Raw genomic sequence first — 25811 nt, 5'->3', positions numbered from 1 at the left:
CATAACTCTCTCCTAGAAAGTCTGAGTAAAGTTAAGTTACCAATGTTTCTGCCTTGATGGATTTTAGTTCTCAGTATATATCCAGGACTCATCTTAGATTTTCTTCAGGCAAGAAAACTTTAAAATATACTCTTCTTGAATATTCTTTGGAATACTAGTCCCTCAAAAACAGTTTATGAGAAGAGGACTTCTTGATGTGTGTGTGTGTGTGTGTGTGTGTGTGTGTGTGTGTGTGTGTGTGTAACCAATTCATTGAATGGGCTGGACTCAGCATATTATCAAGGAATAGCTTAATTATTTTCTCAACCACTATTCTTTGAACTCACTGTTATATGGAATCTTAGCCAGATTCTATAGCTGTTTAGGCAGTTTCAAGTATTAACAGTTTTATTTTCAGGTTTTAAAAATTTGTCCTAAATTAGAGCATTAATCTCATTTCCAGTTCAGTGCTTCTTTCCTCTTTGGTTTGACACATGCTCTGAAACTTGAAACATGTGTGAAGGGATGGGAGCATAGTCAAAGAAAGGGCCTCACTGTGCAGTGCCACCTCACATCATGGGCTCTACTCCGTGTACTTCGGCAGCAACGGCAGGTGTGATTCCTACTAGTGGGCCTTAGTACAGCATGCACTACAGCCAGCATAGCTATAGCTGTATAGCTACCTCTACCTAGATTTTGAAGGATGAAATTGCTTGGAGTCTTAAGCATATGCAACCCAAGCAGAGAATGTGGAGCTGTGGGGGCAGGGTCATCCCCTGTGACCCCAGATTGGCAGATCCATTGGTGGGAGATTTTGTCACTTTGGAGTGTGCCTCTGACTGAAACCTACATAGAGTATGCTTTAAAACCTACTTGTAAAGGTGTTGATCTCCTCTGGAGCCTGTGATTTTCACAGAATCTTTGGATATATTCATAGTTGCTTAGAAATATGTAATTAAAGACCTGAGGTGAAAAAATTCAGATGTGGGAGTATCTCTGTGGTAACAGCATACCACATATCATACTTAACCCTTCCAGGGAGTCATCTGAAGTCAGTACACATTTTAAAAAATTTAATTGGAAAAAATTTGTAAACATATTTTGGAATCTCTTCTGTGTGATTCTAAGGCCATTATTGCCATGACTGTGATTCTTCTGAAAGCCCAGAACCTTCACTGATCAAAATTAATGAAACATAGTAATATGAGAAATCAACATTATCTGCCTCCTCATGTGACATACTGAGAAAGACACAGCATTACTCCTGGAATATTTTTATCAAAAATGTCTAATGTAAATTTAACTGTAGAGAAACATCAGACAAACCTAAATTGAGAGACATTCTACAAAATAATTGGCCAGTACTTTTCAAAAATATTAAGGTCACGGAAACAAAGACTGAGGAGCTGATTCCAATTAAAGCAAGCTAAAGAGACGTGACAACTAAATGTACCACCTTACTCTAGATTGGATTAGAAAAAGGACATACTTGGAACAATTGGTAAATTTTGAGTAAGGTGTGTAGATTAGATACAGTATTGTATTAATGTTAATTTTCTGAATAGAAACTGATGTATTTGGAGACTGGCCACCCTTTCAGTGCCCGGTACGTAAAAGCCAGAAAACCCATCCAACATTCAGATTGTCTCAAATAGCTTGCCATTACCAACAATCTGTAATGAATTACCTTGTGCATATGTATTTTCATATTGTTGGTGATGTTTCTTCAGAGTAAATTCCTAGACATGAGATTTCAGAAGGTAAGTGCATATATATAGATTTATTAGATTCCAGATTGCTCTGCAGAAGGGTCTAGCCAAGTTGCACTCTCACTAGCCTATTACCCCTCAGCTCACCAGTAGAATCCATTGTTAGATGTTGTTAAAAAACAAGATTCAGCTGAGTAAAGTTGAAGATCCAACTAGCTTTATTAGGTGATTCATGAATTGCAGCATCCAATCTAGGAACTAGAAGGGGTTTTACTAAAAGATGGAAGGTTTTTATAGGAAGAAGGATAGGGCAAAGGAGCTATTAGCAAAATAAAAGAAAGGGTTATTTTTATACCAGGGCAGCTTTTTGGGGGTAAAAGGGAATGGCAAGGGGGTTTTATCATGCAGATTGTATCTTGGGGGTGGGTGGGGGTGCGGGGGTGGGGTGGGGAGGGAGGATGGACAGATTACCTCTTGGTGCTGACCAGGAAATTCTAGACCGGTTGATTAAGATTACATTTCTGGTGAAGGTCAAAACTGCAATTAGGTTAGGTATTAAATCTAGGTTTGGTATCATGGGCTTTAGCCATTTGGGGCCTGTGGCTTTTCTCTTTAACAATTCCTTCCTTTTCATCATACTCTCAGCCTGAGAGATGTGATCAAAATTTAAGGCGTTAGCTTCGCTCTCAACTACTGCTCTGCAGCTTTGTTGATCTTTGTTGTGCTATCCATAGGTCATGACGTCTTTGATGAACTCCTGTGATGTTCACAGGCCATGACTTCAGGTTTGTTACTGAGTCCAAGCTTGTTCTGCTGCACAACAGACCAATAAATCAGGAGACGAGGTGTTGAGGCAAGGAATAGCAACTTTATTTGGAAAGCTGGGCATCCGAGAAGATGGCAGACTAGAGTCCTAGAGTACCATCTTATCTGGGTCTGGATGCTAGTTTCTTTTATAGAACAGAGAGGGGGAGGAGGTGAGGAAGTAAAGTAAAAAGGCTCTAAGTCTTGCAAAATATCTTCTGGTTTGGCCAGCGTCTGGGAGGGGATGTGTTAATTTCTTCTTTCTTGCAGCCATTCATGGGTGGGCAGGGGCAGGGTGTTTCCCTGTGAGCTGAATGAAGGCACTTTGGTTTAACATTGAGGCAGAGGGGCAGGGTTCCCCAAGGGAGGCCACTATGTATGCTTATAGCTATAAAGAGCATCCTTTTAGTGATTATAGTCACAAAAGCAACAGGAAGCAAAGGTTAAAGTAAACAGATCCAACATGGAGTCAGATTTTGTTCTTCCCTGTTACAGGTTCACAATTTTTAAGGTGGCTGTTCTCCTCGTTTCTTTTCTGATGTTCCACTCAGGGAGATCACTTCTCTGCTGGTCAGTGGCTGTGAACATGCATTTAAAACTTTTGAGAGGATCCAATGCGCTGATATTTATGACAGCTATAAATAGGATAACTCCCAGTATTTGGAGTGTGCTTCAGAGCCATAGTCCCCAAGACCCAAACCAGTCAAAGACACTGTTGAAGGAGTCACCCTTTTAAGCCAAGTGGCTTACTCAGTGATCTTACATAATTAAGTTTCAACTTCACCAGAAGTGTCAATCCAGGTACAACAGATGGTATTGGTCATAGCACAGACACTTCCCTGCTCAGCTAAAAGATTATCAAGGGCTATCTTATTATCAAGAGCAACTATGGCCAGAGAGTCTAAGTATTTTTGTTGGGCAATTAGTGCCCTAGCAATGGAATCTGCAATGTTCTCTAAGAGTCGAGGAAAGGTTCCTGATTATATTCTTCTTTGTTTTAACTCCTAATCAGGGAAGTAGGCCCTGCCAAAGGAAGCAGTTCTTGAATCATGAATCCTCCTGTTAGACCTTTTCTAGAACAGTTAGGGGCACAGTTAGATAACCTAAGACGCCTAGTACAGTTGTGTGCCAGCCATATGGGCATTCATATGGGCCCAAGGAGAATGATAACCACCACAGACAAAGACAAGACCTGTCGGGATGCAAACCATTCCTGTTAAGGAATACTGATAAAAGATTTATTCACAGGGACTGCTGCATTTACCTTTTCAAGCCAGGAGTCAGTCAGGTTTTTAGTGCATGTGGAAAGAGAATCTCCCATCCTAAAATAGAGTTATCCTAAATACTGAAGGTTATCCCTTCTTAGTAATGGCCTAGGAGATACAGATGAGGGTGTTATCTTTCCAGGCCAATGCCAGAGTGAAATTAAGAAAGAAAAGGGGAAAGGGTTTCATGTTTAACTAAAGCAAGAAGACTTGAATCTGGTGTCTTGGGTGAAAGCAGTAGACATCAATATCAGTGACTTTTCTTACTCATCATTTTGATTCAGGGGTCTCCAGTGTTGTGTAGGACCAGATGTCAGGTGGTCCTCCTTAGCTGTGAGACATGTACCCAAGGCTCAATACTTTCTATAATTTTGCATCAGTGTCAGTGGTCAGGAGCACTTGGTAAGCTCCCTTCTGACAGGGCTCAAAGGCTGCCTTTGTTCTTAGTGATGTCAAATCAGAAGGGTGGGAGAAAATTGGAAATATTAGTTTGGTGAGTTGTAGCCAGATATTTAAGGACACTAGAAGAGTTCAGGATCCAGTCCAGTTTACAGGTATGTAATAAAACTTCAAAGACAATTAACAGGACTAGAATCTAATACTATCTACAAAGGTGCAAAGATAATTTTTCTCTCTTTAATTACCCCTATGTTTTTTTTAACCAAAGATAATCATAGTAAAACTAATTTGTTTGCATTAAACTTGGCCTGATTATTTATATAAGTACAGCAAGAATAATGATTGACCATATAAGTCCTTTTTTAAGACTGCTTTGCTGAAACCTTGTAAGCAAGGTACCAGGTCGATTTTTTTTGAAGCAGTTCTTTGAAGCTATCTGGTCATATCTGAGTCTGTGCACACCTTTCTCAAATATGACATTCCAGTCAAAGCCTTGGTAATATAGCCAGTGTTTCTAATTGTGTCCTGTTACAAGGAGAACAGATTGTTATTGAACTTATGCAAGCAAATAAATTGTTAAGAGAGTGAGAATATTCACTGAGAGTTCCTGAATTCTGGAGGGATCAGGTGGGGAGAAGAAGTTTCATCTTTGTTCACAAAGGTATACTTTACCAAATTGTTGTTAAGTCATAGATAGCTTAAGAAAAGGTCTCCTTAAATCTGGAAAAACAAAAACATTAGAGTATCCTCCTCAGGTCATGTAGTCCTATGTAATTAATACTTTTTCTGCTTGAATACAGTTTTTCAAGGGCCCAGAGGGAGGAAGCCTAAGGCCTTCAGGGACACAAATAGTTGTTCTTACATATACTGTGGTGGGTGAAGGAATGGGAAAACAGAAAAATGAGATTTGTCAGGGAGCCAGGAAGAACCATGAGGCCATCTTGGTTTTCCCACAGCTCCAACTGTTTGTTTAATTTACAGCCATTGTTTACCCATCTTAGTTTCTCTGATTCAGGAGCAGACTGTCGTCTGTTATAAGGACATCAGGTCTGGCAGTAAGCGGGTCATTTTTGGAGAAGTAGAACGAATCTCATCAACACTTGCCACAATCTTTATATAGATTCTGTTGCCTTTACATGAAAGTCAGCTAGGTCATTTCCCTGTTACTCAGGTTCAATAATTTTAGTGTGAGCCTCAATTTTGATGAGTAATTTCAGAAAGTAAGTGAATAGCAGTAAAAGGATTGTTTACTTGTTACCCATTTCTGATTGGGGTCCCAGAGGATGTCATACACCATTTTAAGATAATGACTAGAATTATAAATTAGGATTGTACCAGGATATATCAAGTTTCTAGGAATTTCACACAATTTCTAGAACACTTATACACCTAATCAAGTACGACATAAAGAAGGCTTAATGTTACTTCTTGTTTGGTAATGCTTCTCATGTAATTTAACATATCAAATAAGCCTAACATCTTTTGAAATGTTCCAGGGGCCTCTGAAAAATTTCAAAGTTAGTTTGTGGTCAAAAGACATCATTCAGAATTTGATTTGGGGAAGTTTGTCAAAGATATCAAATGGTTTGGACACTTGACTAAATAGGATCACAGGTCCATATGAAACAATACTCGGTTGTCTGTTTAGCAGATGAAGGAAAATTAAGTTCTAGTTTTATATAAGTACACTATTGATATTAAAACTTAATTTTTAAAATGCTTATAATAAGTCAGTTTTAGCCAGCTTGATTACACAAGGTAAAATCTTTTCTCTCTTCAGTGAAGAGAGAAAAGATTTTTGTATGCCTTTAGTTTACCCTTTATAACCAGAAGCTCTAGTTCAGACAAAATTACTCTCATTTCCCTTAACAAAATGCATCTTCATTCCTCATGCCTTTTCTTTTCGTTGTTTTTTAAAAAATTAATTAATTAATTTTTTTTGGCTGCGTTGGGTCTTCATTGCTGAACGCGGGCTTTCTCTAGTTGCGGTGTGCAGGCTTCTCATTGCGGTGGCTTCTCTTGTTGCGGAGCACGGGCTCTAGGCCTGCGGGCTTCAGTAGTTGTGGCTCATGGGCTCTTGAGCACAGGCTCAGTAGTTATGGCACATGGGCTTAATTGCTCTGTGGCATGTGGGATCTTCCTGGACCAGGGCTCGAACCTGTGTCCCCTGCATTAGCAGGCAGATTCTTAACCACTGTACCACCAGGGAAGTCTCTCATGCCTTTTCTAGCCAAAAGCATATCGTGCTTTCCTTGCATATGGAGATGTTTCCTTTGTTGTTTCTTGTAGCTTTAATTACATATATTAGAATTTTTAATCTTTTGAAAACCTTAATTTCTGGCTAAAATTTAGGAACTAAACAGTTATGGACTCTTACACTAGCATTCTGAAGCTTGGCAAAATTATAAGTACTCTTTGTAACTTCTAGAAACTTGTGCTTTTTCATAGAAACTTTCTTAGCATGGCACTGTTGACTGGAAAAAAAAAAAAAAAGCACAATGTGAGAGTTGTGAGTTAAGTTTTATTTGGGGCAAAATGAGAACTATAACCCAGGAGACAGCATTTCAGGTAGCTCTGAGAAGCCGCTCCAAAGAGGTAGCAGGGAGGGTCAGTGTTATATGACCTTAGTGAAGGAGGTACGAGCAGCCAAGCACACATTTTGGCAGAGGCTTGCTGCTAGTCACGAGGAGCAGGTGTCACTGTTAATGATTTTAGTGCTTTTCTAGATATGAGGAATGTAAGAATTGGGCTCATAAAAATCTCCTGAAAATATCTATCTGAAGACCTTTTCTGCCAGTTTCTCCCAGAGCATGAAGTGCCTCATTCCTGATCTCCACCCTGAACTCCTTTCAGGGGGTGTTGAAGGTCAGCAGCTGCAGCAGCTCATGATTTAATCCTTGTGGAGGTAGATGGCAAGTGCCAATAGTTGGCAGCACCAAACATGCTTACTAATAATCCCAAATTTTATCTTTAGTTTTTAAACAATAGAAAGCCAAAAGTAGATAAAGCTATGTTCAGTAATTAATCTTTCACCGATTTTATCTTATTTGGAATGATCTAAATGTTCAATAAATTTCCATTACTTAACCTAAGCTTAGCAAAACTTTAGGGTTTCAGGCTAAAGATTTGGAAAAGTTATTTCAAAAGTTCACCTAGAAAATCTTTTTATTCTACTTTTATTTATTTAATTTACTTGCTCTAAACAATTATATTTAGGTTACTAATGAAAATTTCATCATACCAAGTTATTTTTCTTGCTGACAAATTTGTTAGCTTAGGTAGAATAAAAATATTATAATTAATGCTGACAACTATTAAGACATGTCTGTTTTAATTAAAGCAACAAACTTAAACTAGCGTTTACTTCCTAAAGATTATCTTGGATAACTTGATCTTGAAAAGCATTTGAGTTAGCTATATTCCTTAGAACTTTGGAGTAGCCAATCCTTACAAGCTTGTCTTTAAACCAAAAAAAAAAAAAAAAAAATACAGCTCTTATTGTAGATCAACTATATTTCAAAAAAAAAAGATTACACTTCTGATGAAGGTTTAAATTGTATTTAGGTTATGTATTAAATCTAGGCTTGGTATCATGGGCTTTAGCACAAGTGATGCCATTTGGAGCCTCTGGTTTTTCTCTTTGACAAAAAGGTTTTCATTTTTACTAGTCGGATAGATGAGAAGTTGTATCTCAGTATGGTTTTAATGTGCATTTCTCTAAATGTGCGTGATGGTGAATATTTTTTCTTATTTTCAGGATTATTTAAAGAAATATATCTTCTTGAATTATCTGGTTATGTCTTTTCCTTATGTTTCTACTAGGTTTTGGTTTTTACCCTCTCCTTTTTAAAGAGTCTTAGAATCTTTTCTTTTTAAAACTGATTAGGGTTCTTAGCCATTTGTTTCACATGTATATTTCATATATTTTTCTCAAAAACTTATCAATTGTCTTTTGACTTTATTGCATTGTTTTCACCATGCAGAATTTTTATTTTTCTTTTCATTTATTTTTTAGCAATCTTTTTTTTTTTTTGCTTCTAAATTGTCATAGTTAGAAAGGTTTTTCATATATTGAGATTAAAGAGGAATTCACACGTTTTCTTCTAGTATTTGTAAGTTTGCATTTGGATTCCTGATGCATTTAGAATTTAATTTTGTGTATGGTGTTAAGTCTGGATCCAATTTAATCTCTCAATGGTTCCCATTTATAAAAACGTTTATCTTTGTCCCAGTGATTTGAGATGCCACCATCATATATTAAATATCCATATGTAATTAAGTCTATTTCTGGACTTTCTATTCTATTTGCTATTCTTTCTGTCAGTTAATGAGCCAGTACCATGCTTTTAATTATAAGGGCTTTATAGTGTGTTTTAATGTCTGGTAGAGTAAATTCTACCTTATGGTTTTTCAGTATTTTCTTGGCTATTCTTGCATGTTTGCCCATATGAAACTTAAAGTGCTTTTTGATATTGTATTAGAATTCGATTGAAATTTAATAGAACTGAAATCTTTATAATGTTGAGTGAACCTACCCAAGGATAGGTAATATCTTTGCATTGGATCTAGTCTTTTTGATTTTTCAGGAGTTTTAAAATATTTTCCTCATACAGGTTTTCAGGAGTTTTAGTTTTCCTCATACAAGTTTTGTACATTTCTTGTTAAATTTATTCCTGTTTAATCATTATCCTGTTTTTAATTAGTGGCTCTCTTCTATGTCTTCTACATGGTTATTATTTGAATATGTAAAGGCTATTGAGTTTTATATTTTTTTATCGTGCTATTTTCTGAATACTTTTGTTTAAATTACTTTTATCATTGATTCTCAAGGATTTTCCAGGTATATTGTCATATCATTTGTGAATAGAGTTATTTTACTTTTTCCCTAACAATTCTTGTGCATCTAACTGATTTATTTGGTCTAATTGAATTAGCTAATAGCTCTAATAGGTAGTGGTAGTGGACAGTAGTAATAGAGATAGTGGACATTTTTGCTTTGTTTGTGATCCTAGTGGAAATGCCTCTGCTACTCTAGTAAGATACTGACTTCAGGACTGTGGTGTGTGTGTGTGTGTAATCATTTTAAGAAAATGTCCATTAATTGCAATTTTCTCATATATTTTTTTATCAGGAATGGGTATTAAATTTTGTTAAAGGCTTTTTCAGTATCTATGGAGATAGTCATAGGTTTCTCCCCCTTTACATCTCTTAGCATGTTATATTAATAGATTTCCTACTATTGAATCAGTTTTATGTTCCAGAATAAATTTCACTTGGTCGTGTTATATTATTTTTTTACATGATGTTGGATTCTATCTGCTAATATTTAATATAGTATACTTTTGCATTGTTATCCATAAATAATATTAGTCTACAGTTTTTGTATGTGTGTTTTGCACTATCTTTACTCAAGTTTTGATATCAGACTTTCTTCATGAAAAACAAAAAGGAAGATTTTCCCTTATTTTCAGTACTTTGGGACTGGTTAAAGGTTTGATATGATTACCCTATGAAACAGTCTTGGATGGTGCCTTTTTATGGGGTTAATTCTCTGATCACCTTCTCTATTTTATTTTTTCAGAACTTAATCTCTTTAAGCTTTCTATGTCTAGTGGGGTCAATTTTGGTAGCCTTTCTTTCCCAACGAAATTATCTATTTCATCTGGATTTTCAAATATATTTTCATAGTGATCTGTAAATTAGTCTGTTAGGAATTTTAAATATTTCTTCTATTTCATTGGCTATGCCTCTTTTTTGATTTATTATTTTGTAAATTTCTGCTTTCTGTTTTCTTCTTGATCAGATTAACTAGTGGTCTATTTTGTAAATTTTAAAATATCAAGTATTTTGTTTTACTAGTTAGGTCTATTAAAAAAATCTACCTCATTAAATCCTATTTTTTGAATTTTATTACTATGTACTGCTTTCTTTTGTTTTACTTTGTCATACTTTTTCTAGTTCTTTTTGTTGAACTAGGAGTTTAATTGGTTGACATTCATATTTTTATTGATAAAATACTGTGTGTTTTTATTTTAATACTATGAATTTAGTACTGTGAATTTTCCTGTGGTCTCTTATTTTAAATGTAACCATAGATTCTGATTATTTAGGGCTTTCATTATATTTTTTTAGGAATTATGGAATTTGCATGTCTTCCCTTTTTTGCCTGGGTAGAAGTTCTTTTTTGTTGTTGATGTTAATAATTTTTAGTTTATTGCATTGCAATATAAGCATGTTGTTTATAACATTTCTACTTTATGGAATTCACTGGCGATTTCTTTGTTTCCTAATATATGATCAATACAAACTAGATAGTTGTATTCTCTATTATAAAAGTAAAATGTTTGAGATATTTTCACAAAATCTACCTTTTTGATTATGTTAATTAAGTCTTATTCATTCCTATTTATTCCCCCCTGCCAGTACTTCATCTGTCTTTTAATAAGAATGGTTTATTAAAGTCTACTAATTGTTAGTACACTTCTCTCTTTGTCTCCTTGTATCTCTTACAGTGTTTGCTTCACAAATGTGGTTGCTTGTTATTTAGAGTGTAAATGTTCATAGTAAATATGACTGATTGATAGTTATCTTTGTTGTGCTTTTGGTTTTGAGCATTAAATTATACCCTTCTTGGAATATCCCTCACTGCTTTCTTCTTGTTTCCCTTTGCCTGGGAATTCCTTTGCCCATTCCTTTATTTTTAGCCTTTTTGAATTACTTTGTTTTAGATATGCTTTTTTGTACCACATTGAGTTGTAGTTGTGTTTTGCTTTCTGAAACAAATTGAAGATCTTTTTAATAGATGATGTAATCCCATTCACATTTATCAATATGAATAACATGTTTGGTTTCAATTCTCTCAAATTATTTTATAATTATGTGTATTATGTGATATTTGCTGTTTCTTTCTCCACCCGAGGGTATTCTTTGGTATTTTATTTTTAAATTTAGAAAGGTGTATATTTTTGTTTTAATGGGTGCTTTTGTACTTTTTATTATGTGGTTTGTCAAGATTTTAATTGTATCCTGTAATTCCTACCTATTTCCGGAACAACAGTCACTGACATTGAGCTTACTTTAACTTTCTTTTTCCCCTCCCTTTTTCAAAGTGCATCCTTTCTACTTTATCTCAATATAAAACTTGCATACATTAATTTTCCACCTTTGCCTCCACCCTTGTGGGGGGGTAGGGTTGGAAGACTAATATAATCTACATTTTCAGTTATTCAGATTCTTACCATCGTTCTTATTGCTGAAGTATTCCTTCCTCTCTTGAGTGGATGAAACTTATCCTCTAGTAGCTTTAGGTTCCTTGAGGAGGGCTTATATAATATAGAATTCTTCAAGTTCTTGTGTGTTTCAGACAGATTTTCCATAACCTTAATATCTGAAGCACACCTTGGCTGGATAGAAATCCTTGGTCTATACTTTCTTTTATTGAGTTTTTTGAAAATGTTGTTTCTTTGCTTTGTATGCTGTTTTCGAGAATTCTTATGGGAGTGTGATTCTTTTGCCCTTCCAAATATGTAGGCCTTGAGAGTTCTTTTCTTTTCTTTTCTTTTAACATTTATTTGTTTATTTATTTATTTTTGGCTGTGTTGGGTCTTCGTTGCTGTGTGTGGGCTTTCTCTAGTTGTGGTGAGCAGGGGCTACTCTTCATTGGGGTGCACGGGCTTCTCATTGCAGTGGCTTCTCTTGTTGCGGAGCACAGGCTCTAGGGTGCATGGGCTTCAGTAGTTGTGGCACATGGGCTCAGTAGTTGTGGCTCGCGGGCTCTATAGCACAGGCTCAGTAGTTGTGGTGCACAGGCTTAGTTGCTCCACGGCATGTGGGATCTTCCCGGACCAGGGCTCGAACCCGTGTTCCCTGCATTGACAGGCAGATTCTTAACCACTGTGCCACCAAGGAAGTCCCGAGATTTATTTTCTATATCTTTGAAGTTCGATAGTTTTACTAGGCATTTTAGTTAACTCTTGCTATGGAAGAAATTACTTAAGAATTTAGTGTCTTAAAAGCAACTAGTAAATATATATTTACTCAAAGTTTTTGCAAGTCATGAATTTGGGAGTACCTTTCCTCATAGTTCTGGTTTGAGCTCCTCAGGAGGTTGTAGTTAAGTTGTTGGCCAGAACTGTAGTCATCTGAAGGGCTGACTTAGATCTGCTTTAAAGATGCCTCACACACATGCTGGCAGGTTGGTGTTCATTTCTCTACATGAACTTCTCCATAGAGCTGCTTGAGACCCTTTTGCCATGATGGTTGGCTTCCCCCAGAGTGAGTGACCCAAAAGAGAGCAAAATGGAAACTGCAGTGTCTTTTATGACCTAGCCTCAGTTTTTAGTTGTTTTGGGTGAGAGGCTAAATTGGTCCCTCTTATTTTATCTTGGTTGGAAACAGAAGTTTCCCAGCTTCCATAATTTTTATGCCTCATCCTGTTTATCTTCTCTTCATGGTACTTCAGTTACGTATGTTTGACCTTTTAGGGTGTAGAATCTATTATTTTGCTATGAAGAGCACTGATATTTTGTCAGTCAGCTTGGCTAAGCTCAAACTTTTCCTGTTGTAGGCAATAGCTCAAATCTCTGTTCAGTTGTTTAGACTTTCACCTAGCTGCTTGGAGTCTCTCCACACTTGCATAGTTTTGAGGTCAGCCAGATATTTGGGCAGAATTTGTATGAAAAATATGGGGTTCTCCTTCTCTGGGTCTCTCAATTCTGAACTTTCTCTCTTCATTTTGAATCTCTTGTAGTTACTCTGAACTGTCTTTCAAATTCTGTCAATAAACTCCAGGTTTCCATTTACAGACTCTGTCTTAGTGAGGCCTTCCCTAATGATGCTATTTAAAAACTGCAGAACCACCTATCCCTTTCTGGTGCTTCATTTTTTTTTTTTTTTAACATCTTTATTGGAGTATAATTGCTTTACAATGGTGTGTTAGTTTCTGCTTTATAACAAAGTGAATCAGCTATACATATACATATATCCCTATATCTCCTCCCTCTTGCATCTCCCTCCCATCCTCCCTTTCCCACCCCTCTAGGTGGTCACAATTGTGCTTCAATTTTTTACACAGCTCTTATCTATCACCAGTTGACACAATGCATTTTAACATTTGTTTACTTTCTGATTTCCCCAACTATAATGTAAGCGCTATGAGAGTAGATACATTTCCCTCTTGTTCAGTGCTATTTCTTCAGTTCCTAGAAAAGCTCAGATTGATGCTTAATAAATACTTGTATTAATGAATGAATCAATGCATTAATTTATTTCTTTTCCTACCTCTTGTATAGTACCCGAAAGGCAGTGGATGAGGAAGAGGAAGCAGTTGAAGAGCGTCGGAATATGCGAACTATTTGGGTGACTGGCAGAAAAGATTTAACTGAAAGGGAAGCGGCAACTCTTATAGTAGAAGAAGCCAGAATGATTCTGCAGCAGGACTTAGTTGAAATGGGAGTGCAGTGGAGTCCATATTCCCTTTTAAATTCTGATACACACTCATTGACCTGCAGTGAATCAGAAGTAAAAGAACACAAATTTATACCCCAAACTAAGAGTTCTTATAAAAGATTAACATCAAAGAAAAAAAGTAACACAATATTTAATGATTCTTCTGTTACTCATTTACCAAATACAGTGCAAGATTTAGATAAAAGTAGAGAGCATACAGATTCCTTTTATTATAAATTTCAGGATGGGCATCAAGAACGTCAGGTGCATTCCATTTCCAGAGCAAGAAGACGGGCTTCTTTGAGTATACATAAAGAAAAGCTAGGGACCTCTCTGAATGAGGGGAAAGCAAGCACTACGAAAGTTGTTCAGACTCTCTCATCTGAGAACACAAAAAAAGAAGCTTTGAATTTCAGTTCAGAAGAGATGAGTACAACCTCTCAATCTTGGAAACATAGTAAGCATCTAAAACGATCTAGAGACAGTAGCCCTGTGAAAGACACTAGGATGTGTAGAATCAATTTACAAGAACAGACTCTGTCTAATCCTATTCATTGTGAAGAGTCATTTACTTCAGATGAGAAGAATATGGAATTTAGAAGTCCAGAGCCATTTGCTAAAAACATATCTTTCTGTGCTGAGGGAAGATATAGCAAAGTATCATTCCCATCACAAACAGAACAAAGTTGTTCAAGGAACAATAAAGTATCTAATGATATTCTTGTGGAATATTTTATCACAGGATCCCAGAATAAAAATGTGACTCATCAAGCCACCAGTGTGGTTAGTGAAAATGGAAGAGGATTAGCTGTTGAATCAGAAAAAACAAATGAAGTGCTGATACAAAATGATTCAAAAAACCAGCATGTTAATGTGAAACACCACGACACCCATCCAATTAACCAGTGCCTGGAAAAGCAGTTTGATAAACAGACAAATAATTACACCAAACTGAAAAAACCAATAGCAAGACAAATGCCCTGTGAGAAAGACAGCAGTTATATGAATAGGGACTCAAATGTTGTTATGAAATGTGAAAGTACAAAGTTTAATGCTGAGGAAAATAAATCAAGTAATCTTCAGGTATCAGGAGATAACATAAGCAGCACTGAGATATCCAGTGGAGTACATCTACTAAGTGGAGCATTTGGTAAATCAGGAGGCCAGCGTGAGAATATTCTAAATACCCTTAGAGTACAAGTAAAAACAGATGCTTATGCAGCAGACAGAACTAAAAATAATCATGTTTCTGACTTAGGTTTAGATCTGTGTGATTTTGAAGATAGTTTCTACCTGGATACTCAGTCAGAGAAAATAATTCAACAGATAGCAACTGAAAATGCCAAGCAAGAAGGAGCAAAGGATACCAGCCTGGCAACAGGAATGATGCAGAAGAGCCTAGACAAACAGAGCTCAGTGAGCTCCTTTCAGAAAGAGATTCACTTTACTTTTCCAGGTGAACAACATTCACCAGGAATGACAAATCATTTGAAACATAAGACTGTAGATGCTATGAAACAAAGCACTGATTCACATGGGGTTGATAACCTGACTCCAGAAAGCCCAATTTTTTATTCTCCAATATTAATAGGGGAAAATGACCCATGTTTTAAAGGCAATGAACTTTCTGTTACTGACTCCCAATTAAATAGTTTTCTTCAAGGTTATCAAACACAAGAAGCTATGAAACCAGTTATACCTCTGGTTCCTAAAATGAGAACTCGTACTGATATAGAAGTAGAATGTCTGCCAGTTCCTGAAGCAAGTTTGAATTTGAGTGGTAGTTTACTGTTTGACAGTTTCAGTGAAGAGTACCTGGTAGAAGAACAACCACCTGATGTACAAGCAAAAGAATGCCTTCCTTCTGAAATAACTTCAGTCCATTTTGCTGATTCTCTGTGTCTACAACCAGAGGGCCCAATTAAAAAATCAGATGTGAATGAGAATCAAGATAATCAGCAGCCATTGTCTTGTTTCAGTGATGAGTCTACTGTATTTTCAGAAATGGATTCTGCTCAGATGGTTGAAGCTTTGGATAATGTAGACGTATTTCCTGTCCAAGAGAAACATAATACTGCAGGATCTCTTAGAGTATTAGAACTGAGTGATCCAGTGATTGTGGGTAATGATTATTCCCAAAGAGAAGTAATTGGAGGAGATAAAGATAAAAGGTCTCAAAAATCCAAATTTACTGGGACAAGGCAAGATAATTCATTCATATGGTCAGGGGCATCATTTGATTTAAGTCCAGGACTACAAAGGATTTTAGATAATGTGTCCAGTCCTCTAGAAAATGAAAAGCTAAAATTAACCATTACAGACTTGCTCAGTTTGAAAGGAAAAAACACAGAGGTAAATGACAAACAAGAAGTGATTTCAAATTTGGAGACAAATCAAGTGCAAGGAATTCCATTTTCCCCTAATATTGTGGTAAAAGGCAATATTGACACACTAGAGAACAATGTCATTCATGGTGAAACCTCCTCCCTCTTGCCTTGTAAAGAAAACTGTATAGTTGATGATAATGGACTCATTCCTCCTATACCATCTGCTTCTAAGTTGTCATTTCCAGGTTTTCTTGGAACATCTTCTGTAAAACTTAAGAAAATTAGTGGTAGTTTACAACTTGATGAAAGTTATTCATTTGGCTCACCTTCAGATAATAAAAACTGCGATTTAAATCCAGAGACTAGAAATGGTTTCAAAGATGACAGTCCTATTAGAGACACAAGTTTTTCACCACAGTTATCACAGGATGGATTGCAGTTAACTCTAGCCTCATGCAGTTCAGAAAATTTGGCCATAATTGACGTAGCGAGTGACCAAACTCTCTTTCAAACATTCATGAAGGAGTGGCAAAACAAAACTCGATTTTCCATCTCATTGGCTTGTGAAAAGATCAGTAATTTGACATCTTCTAAAAGTGCTACTATTGGTGGTAGGTTTAAGCAAGGTAAGATTTTTTTTTAATCTTTTACATTTTTATGTAAAATAGTGGACTGAGATGGGACTGAGACTTTTCAGTATTGGATATTAAATGTAATAAGTGTGTTCAAAGTTTAATAAGTTTCAGGCTTCCCTGGTGGCGCAGTGGTTGAGAGTCTGCCTGCCGATGCAGGGGACATGGGTTCGTGCCCTGGTCCGGGAAGATCCCACATGCCGCGGAGCGGCTAGGCCCATGAGCCATGGCCTCTGAGCCTGCGCGTCCGGAGCCTGTGCTCCGCAACTGGAGAGGCCACAACAGTGAGAGGCCAGCATACCGCAAAAAAAAAAAAAAAAAAAGTTTAATAAGTTTCTCCTATGTGGGTTTACATGTGGAACAGCCTTATTGTTCAGCACAACTAGATTAAAAATAGTTACCCTCTGGTATAAGAGATGGGAGACCTCTGGACACATGGGCAGGAGAGCTGAGCAGTGAGGCCAAGATCTCAAGCTGGTAGACTGAAAATGTGCACACCACTAGGACACTTCGTTCCTCTGGCTCTGATCCATTGTTGTGCCTGGGGTCTAATCAGGCCTGTGTCTGCCTCCTTCCAAGCAGGCCAGAAATCCCATCTAAACAGCCTTTCTATAGCAACTTCCCACAGGAGTTCCATACCAGTGTTGTCTCCCAGGACACTGACCCAGCAGCCAAGCTTATTGCTGGTGGGGACACCACAGTTGGTATGGCTGGTTCAGAGGCCAGCATTAGAACAGTGTTTGACAGATTGATGCTTGAGTGCCAGTCATACATACATACAAACAATACCTCTTCTATGCCATTCTGGGCTCTGCCTTGTCTGAGGCCATAGGGCCCTTCTCTTTGGTTATCTTCCTCATCCTCTTTACTTTGTGAGTCTCTGGAGGTTTCCTGTACATCCCTGCTCTTTAGCTCCTGGTCATGCCTGGTGTTAGAGTGTGCCAAGCTTACCATTAAACACAGCATTTCTCTAAGAAAGAAATCATATATATATATACATCTATATATCTATATATAATCATATGCATATATTAATGTATATTAGTTAGAATATAATTTTGTAAAATTTAAGATGTATATTTTGAAAATGGATCAGACTTTTGTTATGGTACCTTAATGGTGTGACATGGTTTGAATTTAATTAATTAATTAAAGTATAGCTGATTTACAATATTAAATTAGTTTCAGGTATACAACATAGTGATTCAGTATTTTTATAGATTATACTCCATGTAATGTTATTGTAAAATAATGGCTATATTTCCCTTTGCTGTACAATATATTCTTATAGCTGATTTATGCATAGTAGGTTGTACCTCTTAATCCCCTACTGATATCTTTCCCCTCCCCCCTCCTCTCCCCACTGGTACTCCCCACTTCTACTCTTCTCAAGTAGAACTTGTACCTCTACTGATAGTCATGAAAGCCTCATAGAACTCTTTCAGGTTTTCAGAGAATTGAAACTTTGGTTAAATAATGCCATGTATTCCTGTCTTATTTCATGGAAGTAATGATTCAGTATTATGGGGGATAGCTGTAGTCAGCTTGACAACCTGTTGTGGAAATCAAAGATTTGATCAAATTTCTTAAATCTCTATATTTATGAATGAGTTTGTTCATAAAGTTCTGAGTATTAGTTTGATCTTCAATTCAGGAAGCATATGTGTTAATGACAAGTTTTATGCACTTTCATTGTTGACTAGCTCTTTCCATTTTTCATTCAACAAACATAAAATTGAGTACATTTTCTGTGCTAGAGGTTAGAGGGATAAAAACATTCACTTAAATTTAACAAATATGTGACAGTTATTTTCCAGGTATTGGGGATATAATTGTAAATAAGATGGATTAGTTTTTGACCTATGTCTGTGCAATTGAAAGGTGTATTATTTTAGGAAAAATATTGACTCAAATACAAAATCACACCTAATTCTTCACTAAGAAGTAAAACTCTTGATTTTTCTGGAGTTTCTAAGTGTTAAGAATTGCTAAATTTGCTACAAAATTTTTGTAGTATGCAAGTGGTCTTTTTTTTTGAGTTATAGAAATTCAAAATGCAGCTTTTGGAAAACTTTAAAAAGTTAATTTTAAACTATCTTAGTCGTTATTACAGATCTCTTTTAAGAAATCTTTGGTAGATTTTTCATAGTGACAGTTATCTTAAATGATGGGAAGCCTAGGAATATCTTACACCTAAAAATGACTATCCACATAATGCATATTGTAGGGATCTGAAAAATTTGCTTATCAGATAATTTTTTATTATATCATTCAATTTAGTGGTTTCATTTTCAGAGATTTTTAACTATTTCACTTTGGTTTTACATAGTTAGTTCCTCTCAGGAAAGCCCTATTGGAGATGATGGAATTCCTGTTAAAGGTTGTGATGGCATCTTGGTGGTTGGACTGGCAGTATGCTGGGGTGGAAGAGATGCTTACTATTTTTCATTGCAGAAGGAACAAAAGCATTCTGGTAAGTAATCACTATTTGGTTAAGTTACCATATAATTTTAATGTAACCTCTATGAGGATAGTGACTTGTTTGTTGAGAATAGTTTCCTGATATTTACCTAGAATTTATTTTTTAGGATTAAAAAAAAACCTTTAAAAAATAATAGCTATTGTATACATTATTTCATATATTAACTAGAATGACGTTTTAAGAAGCCACCCCCCTTACTGTCTTCTGCTTGTTACATGTGGCTGTTAATACTGTGTTTTCTTCTTCGGGGTAGTGGATCCTTAAGGACTCACTGGCCACCTTGAGGATTTGCTTCTGAAGACTGGATCATGGCAGTTTCTTTCCAGGCTTTTATCCTCCTATCGACTGTATCTGGAACTCATTTAGAGGCAGTGATGAGCTAGACATCTACAGTAGTTGAATCACACAGCCTTTGGAGAAGTCTTGGAATTAAAAGGATAGGACCTAGGTATAAATTGTGATCTGATTATGGTTGTTGGATACCTAGCTGATTGTTTGGTTTTAGACAGAAGCAAAATTAATAAGGAAACATTTTAAAAGATGCCATATAATGTCTGTTCTGAGTAAGCATGAAATATTTTCAGTTGTTTCATAGGAGAACATCTTAGGATAAGTAATTACTTGAACTTCTTTTATTTTAGATGTAATTTTATACATTCATACTAAAATTCCCTCTGAAATGAGTTCCTTTAAAATTCATTTCAAAATAACTTTTCTTTTTTTAATTCCACATTCCGAGAAGTGTAAATTTATTTTTAGGAATCTTAATGTTTAGAATTTTCTCCCACCTGATTAAATAGAGCATTATAAATCACCTAGCCCAATCCTTAATTTTTAGATTACAGAGCACTTCATCTATATAGCCAACATGACCTGGATAACGTCTTGCTGAACTAAACTGAGGCTTTTGAGTCTTTTTCAGTCTTGGCACTAGAGATTGCTGTTTCAAATGAATGCGTGTACTTTTTGCCTTAAGACTTTTTTTTTTTTTTTTAAGAAATTAGTGCCAGTTTGGCCCCACCTTCTCTGGATCCAAGCCTGACTGTGAAAGACAGAATGCGGCACCTTCAATCTTGCTTTCAAAAGGAATCTGATAAAGAACGTTCTGTTATCATCTATGACTTCATCCAGAGCTATAAAATTCTTCTTCTGTCTTGTGGCATCTCCCTGGAACAAAGTTATGAAGATCCTAAGGTTCCCTGTCTTATCTTAAAGAATTTTACATACTTCAAAAAATATTTAATTTTAATGTTTAGGGTTAATTCTTAAATGACTTGGTATTTATTTAGCTTCAACAATACAGCTTAAGTATTTTAGAGTAGTCACTCCTTTGTCCAATAACTTCATCCACCCAGAACAGATTATTATGCACCAAATGCCTCTGTGTAGATAAAACCAGAGATGTCACACATTCCAAGCACTAAAGTTCACATCTTTCTTCAGAGACTTAAACAATTTTCATTTTGGTCATAAGTTCTAAATTTTCTGTCTCATAGTAAATTAGAAATGAAAGGAGAACTGTCAGATTTAGATATATGATAGCAGGGTGTTTCAAATGTCCATGAGGATAGAGGCAGAAAATAGCAAAAGCATACAGATATAAGAGATCACAAAGCATAGTAGTTAGAGGCCGTTAGTATAGGGACAAATGACCTTACTAGCCCCTGAGAACTTTTCCATATAATAGCAAACTATGATACACTGTTCATAATGATGACTCTGAGTTATTAAGGAAAGAGTAACTTATGTTGTTGTAATATACACTTAACAGTATAATGCACTTTCAGAAGACATTTATTTACAGGATCATAGCCCTGAAAAGGGATATCGTTTTTTCCCTTCTGTTGAGACTGGATACATGAGGTGTGTGGAATATTAATTTTCAGTTGAGATATGATACTAATTGGTTGTTATTATCAATATGATCAATGATAATAGGATAATATTTTAGTTTCTTTAGCTTTTTTGGCAAAGATTTTTGAAGGCAGTATCAGGTAAACTAATGATACTATTCTTTCCTATACTTCAAACCAGCCTTGGTTTATATGTGATAAATTTCATATAGTTTCTAAACTGACCTTTACTGGATATAAAAGGTTATCACCTAATTTTGATGTTCCAGAGCCCAAAATGAGAATATGGGTAATATGAGCTTATTAAAGCTGTAGTAGTATCCCAGATTTATATAGCACCTTTGGCATAAACTATTTGAAATATTCCATACTTGGTTTTGTTAATCATAACATTTTTGGTGTAAGAAGAGAAGCTATTAATTTATAAAATTTCACTTTTATAAGAGACGTTTGCCAACTTTTACATCAGACTCTCTTATTCAACACCCCTAAGAGGGTTCTGATCACCAATTTCTAATGGTGGGGGGGAGGGGGTTTCGCTGTATCTCCAACAGTTCTCTGGGTACCAGTTGGGTGTCCTACAATTCAGCTCAATTCTGTTACTATCTACCTGGAATGAGCATCAAATCCCATAAGTTAAGGGCTCAGTCCCACAAGCCCCCAACTTCAAACACCACTTGCAAGCCCAGCTCGTTATCTGTGCTTCTGGTCAACCAGCTATAAATAAATCAGATTCCCACAACCCCTTCCTTGAGTTTGATTAATTTACTAGAGCGGCTAACAGAACTCAGGAAACCAGTTTACTCACTAGATTACTGGTTTATTACAAAGGATATTAAAGGATACAAGTCAACAGCCAGACGAAGAGATACATAGGGTGAAGTTTGTAAGAAGAGGCGTGGAGCTTCTGTTCTTTTTAGGCTTGCCAGTCTCCCTGCATCTTCATGTGGTTACCAACCCAGAAGCTCTCTGAACCCTGTCCTTTTGGGCTTTTATGGAGGCTTCATTACATAGGCATAATTGATCAAACCATTGGCCATTGGTGATCAATTATCCTCTGGCCCCTTCCCCTTCGCAGGAGTTTGAGGGGGTGGAACTGAAAGTTCCAGCCCTCCTATCACAGGGTTGATTACTGGTGGCAACCAGCCGCCATTCCTAGGTGACCTAGGGGCGCTCCAAGTCACTGCATTAGCATAATTAAAGATACCTTTATCTCTGTTGGGAAGACCCAATTTATATTTCTTATTATAATTTACAATATCGCCCCTCCCCACCCTGTAAAACTACATTCTAGACCTATAAAAGAAGTAACCAAGTCATTTAGTAATTATTGAAATTATGAACAAGGCTTAGATTTCCTTATTCTAAATCCAATTTCGCTCTGCTAGAATCAAGTATTAGAAAATACAGGTCTTCTAGTCTCATAGGGAAGCTAACAATAGCAGTCAAATCACTAGTTGGATGGTCATGGTGACAGGGCCTCATCCTTGAGAGAAATTCTGTAGGCATTCTAAAACACTGGATATGAGCTTGTAATGGTGAAATATTTATGTCTCACTTCTTCCAATATTGAATAAGCCACTCAACTGTACAATTAAATATGCTTAAAATAGTATGTTTTATATTATGTGACTTACCGCAATAAAAAAATTTTTTTTAATTAAATAAACCTAAAACTATATAGGCCCATCTTTATTATAGTAGTAGGAAAGCCAAAATTAGCCTTAGTGGAGAAGAATCCAGCGGCATTTTCAGAAACATGACTTTTGTTAGCTGAAAGGCATTTGGTTTTCAAGCCTACTTCTGAGGTAGGTCAGCAGGAGCATTGCAGTAGTGGAAAAGTATAAATTTTCCTTCTTTGAAGGCCACCGCTCTTATTGGTAAAAAATGAGTTATTTTTTATACCAATTATCCTTTCCTTATCCTGGTACAATTATCCTTTCCTTCTCCTCTCCTGGGAAGACCATTGAATAAGTATTAAGTGAAAACGAGTGAGATTAGAAATGAGCTTTCTTTTTTCCCCTTTTAATTTAAGGGTACAGAAATATCTTTGAAAAATCAAGAAAATATTCTGATTGTTATCTCATTCAGGTGGCATGCTGGTTACTAGATCCAGATTCCAAGGAGCCGACTCTTCATGGCATAGTTTCCCGTTTTCTTCCTCATGAGCTTCCACTCCTGGAAGAGATAGAGACTGGCCAAGGAACTCAAAGCCTAGGGCTGAATGTCACCACTGAGCATTCTGGGCGATACAGAGCATCTGTAGAGTCCATTCTCATCTTCAGCTCTATGAGTCAACTTAATTCTTTGTTGAAGAAGGAAAACCTTCAAGGTAAAAACACAGTTCCTGGCATTTTTACGATGTTATGAGACTGGGGATAGTTATGTATTTAGCCACTCTATCACAGGTGGATAAATTATACTTCTTATGCAGACCCTTTCTTTTGATTGTCTAGTGCAGGAATCAACAAATTTTCTTCTGTAAAAGGCCAGTGATGAATATTTTTGGTTTTGCAACCTAGATGGTCTCAATCACAAATATTTAACTCTGCCATCACAGCACGAAAGCAGCTATAGACAATATGAAAATGAGTGTTCCAGTAAATCTTTATTTACAAAAATGGGCATCTGGCCCTAGTTTGGCCATAGTTTGCTGACCTTTGGCTCTGCTGTAATGAGGTGAATTAGTGGCATCTTCTTCATTTATTCCTAATTTTATATTTGAATGTTATCAAATGGTTTTTATTCACACTTAGAATATATCTTTTATGGATTTAAAAAAATGAACTGTTTTCTTTTTAGAGCTATTAACAGTTATTTTTTTCAGCCAAGGGTGTTTATGTGAATCTTTTTTTTCCCTTGTGACAAATAGCGTGGATTTATTGTGCAGGCTGCTGGCCCAGATTGAGTACCTTGACTTCGGAGAGCATAATATATGTTTATGGTGAAAATGAGGAAGTGGAACAAAGTTGGCTTCATTGTGAGGAGATATAAACTGTGGATTTACTGGCTGATTAATAAATACTAGAAACAGCAGACTGATGAATTCACAGAGACCAGGGCTTGAATCTGTATTATTTATTTGTGAGGGACCTTGGGCAAGCTATGTTAACTCTCTAAGTCTAGTTCTTATTTTGTAAGTATTAAATGAGACAGAGAACTTAGTGCAGTGTTTGCCACAGAGCAGGCGCTCATTATTGTATTCCTTGATGATTATTATTACTGCTAGCACAAACCCTGTGTGCTGGTAATAAAGTTCTCCCCAACATCACTGGGGTAGAATATACAGAAGACCAGACTGACTTATTTGCTCACAGGAGACTTGCTTAAGTGATGTTAATTAGTAGCTCTTCAACAGGCATTGTAGTATTTCAGACAGCTTCTTTAAGCCAATCTAGGCAGGCCAAGGAGTGGGAGTATGCAGCACACATACCTCGGGTTACTTTACAATAATGCTGAATGAACATAGCTCATTCCCTCTTAGTCTGACTAGTCTGCCCCTAGGATAGGCATCCTGGGTAGCCTGTATAGTTTCTAGACACTGACATTTGACGATGGTGATATGAATTAGTCTGTAACTTTTTAGATATTTGTTACCCATTATCAGATTTGTAAGTTTTCAGTCTGATTGGGAGGGGATGGTTCCACTATTTAAAGACAGTTTTTCACCTATAAAAAAAAGAAGACTGACTTTCCTTTCCAGAAAAGCACAAGAAACCCTCTAGATTTGTAATTTTTAACTTTCACAATTTCTTTCTATGTGCCTTGAAAGCTTTTTTTTTCCCTGCAGATTCAAAAGTGGGTGACCACGAGGTGTTAAATGCATTCTTGTACAGTGTTAAATATTTCTTATTCACAGAATCCATAGAATTGAAGTACATTGAGATAAGGGAGGTTTTTGGAGAGAATGTGGACAGCTATCAAATTTTATTTGAAAATAATTATTTCAGGATGTGCTTGTTAATTTTAATGGGCCTCCAGAATCTTCATCTTTTTCTTTTCTCATCTTCTTGCCTGTTGGAGAGGTGTGTTCTAGCTGACTTTCTCCCCATAGAGAGCTGATTTTTGTTTGGGTATGAATTAATACTAATAGTACAATGTGTCTTTGCTTAATTTGAACCAGGACAAAGTATCCTGTCCTCTTCACATTGATCAATTAGGTCCTTTCTAGATAGTTTGAACATAGATTAGATGATTTTCTAGGTATGGAGTGAGTTGGTTTCTCTCTTTTTCAAAGGACCTCAGCTGCACAGATTTATATTAGTCATAATCTTTCTTTCATGAGCACTATCATCATTGGTCCATGTATGGTCCTCTTATTATTCACCATTATTTTAATAATATAATGATAACTGTTAACTCACATTCATAACATAGACATTTGTCTACCTTTGTGCTCCTCCTTCCTTGTACATCCCAAGTTTTATGTTTATCATTCCCTTATTTTCTTATTTAAATTTTATTTTTAATTAAAAATTTTAGCATATATATGTCTAAGTCCAAACAATGTATTATTTGGTTTTGCTTGTTTTTGAACTTTATAAAACATGTCACACTATGTCTTGCTTTACTTGCTCTGCATCATGTTAGTAAGTCTCCTGCATATTACTGCAAGTATGTGTAGTTTATTGATTTTCACTGCTCTGTAATATATCACTGTGTTTTTGTGTGTGTGTGTGTGCGTGCGTGTGTGTGCACCAAAATGTATTTATCCATTTTCCTCTTGGTGAATGCTCAGGTTGTTTCTAGTTTTGTTTTATTTTGTTTTTTTGTTCTGCTATAACAGGTATTTCTGTATAAATATTCTTATAAAGTTACATGTCTCCTGCTACACTGGGCAAGAATTTCTTTTGCATGTAGAATTGCTCCGTCTTGGAAATGGGAATATTCAACTGTACAAGATTATGTTAAATT

At 36.2% G+C, this 25811-nt stretch overlaps 1 protein-coding gene and 1 pseudogene across 1 annotated transcript in view; both read left to right on the top strand.

Moving 5' to 3' along the window:
• The window catches only part of POLQ (DNA polymerase theta), a 114647-nt gene that overhangs the window by 51350 nt on the left and 37486 nt on the right, over positions 1-25811 (top strand). The window contains exons 16-19 of the mRNA XM_029213607.1: positions 13447-16556; positions 18892-19035; positions 20042-20238; positions 22989-23229. Coding sequence (XP_029069440.1) covers positions 13447-16556; positions 18892-19035; positions 20042-20238; positions 22989-23229 — 3692 coding nt within the window. The remainder of the gene's footprint in view (positions 1-13446; positions 16557-18891; positions 19036-20041; positions 20239-22988; positions 23230-25811) is intronic.
• LOC114890182 lies at positions 16837-17438 on the top strand (annotated as a pseudogene).

This window comes from Monodon monoceros, unplaced genomic scaffold, assembly GCF_005190385.1.
Source record: "Monodon monoceros isolate NGI ecotype Baffin Bay Population unplaced genomic scaffold, NGI_Narwhal_1 Super_Scaffold_11, whole genome shotgun sequence".
NCBI classification, from domain to species: Eukaryota; Metazoa; Chordata; class Mammalia; order Artiodactyla; family Monodontidae; genus Monodon; species Monodon monoceros.
Note: the sequence above shows the minus strand (reverse complement) of the source record. Positions and strands in the feature narration are given on the sequence as shown.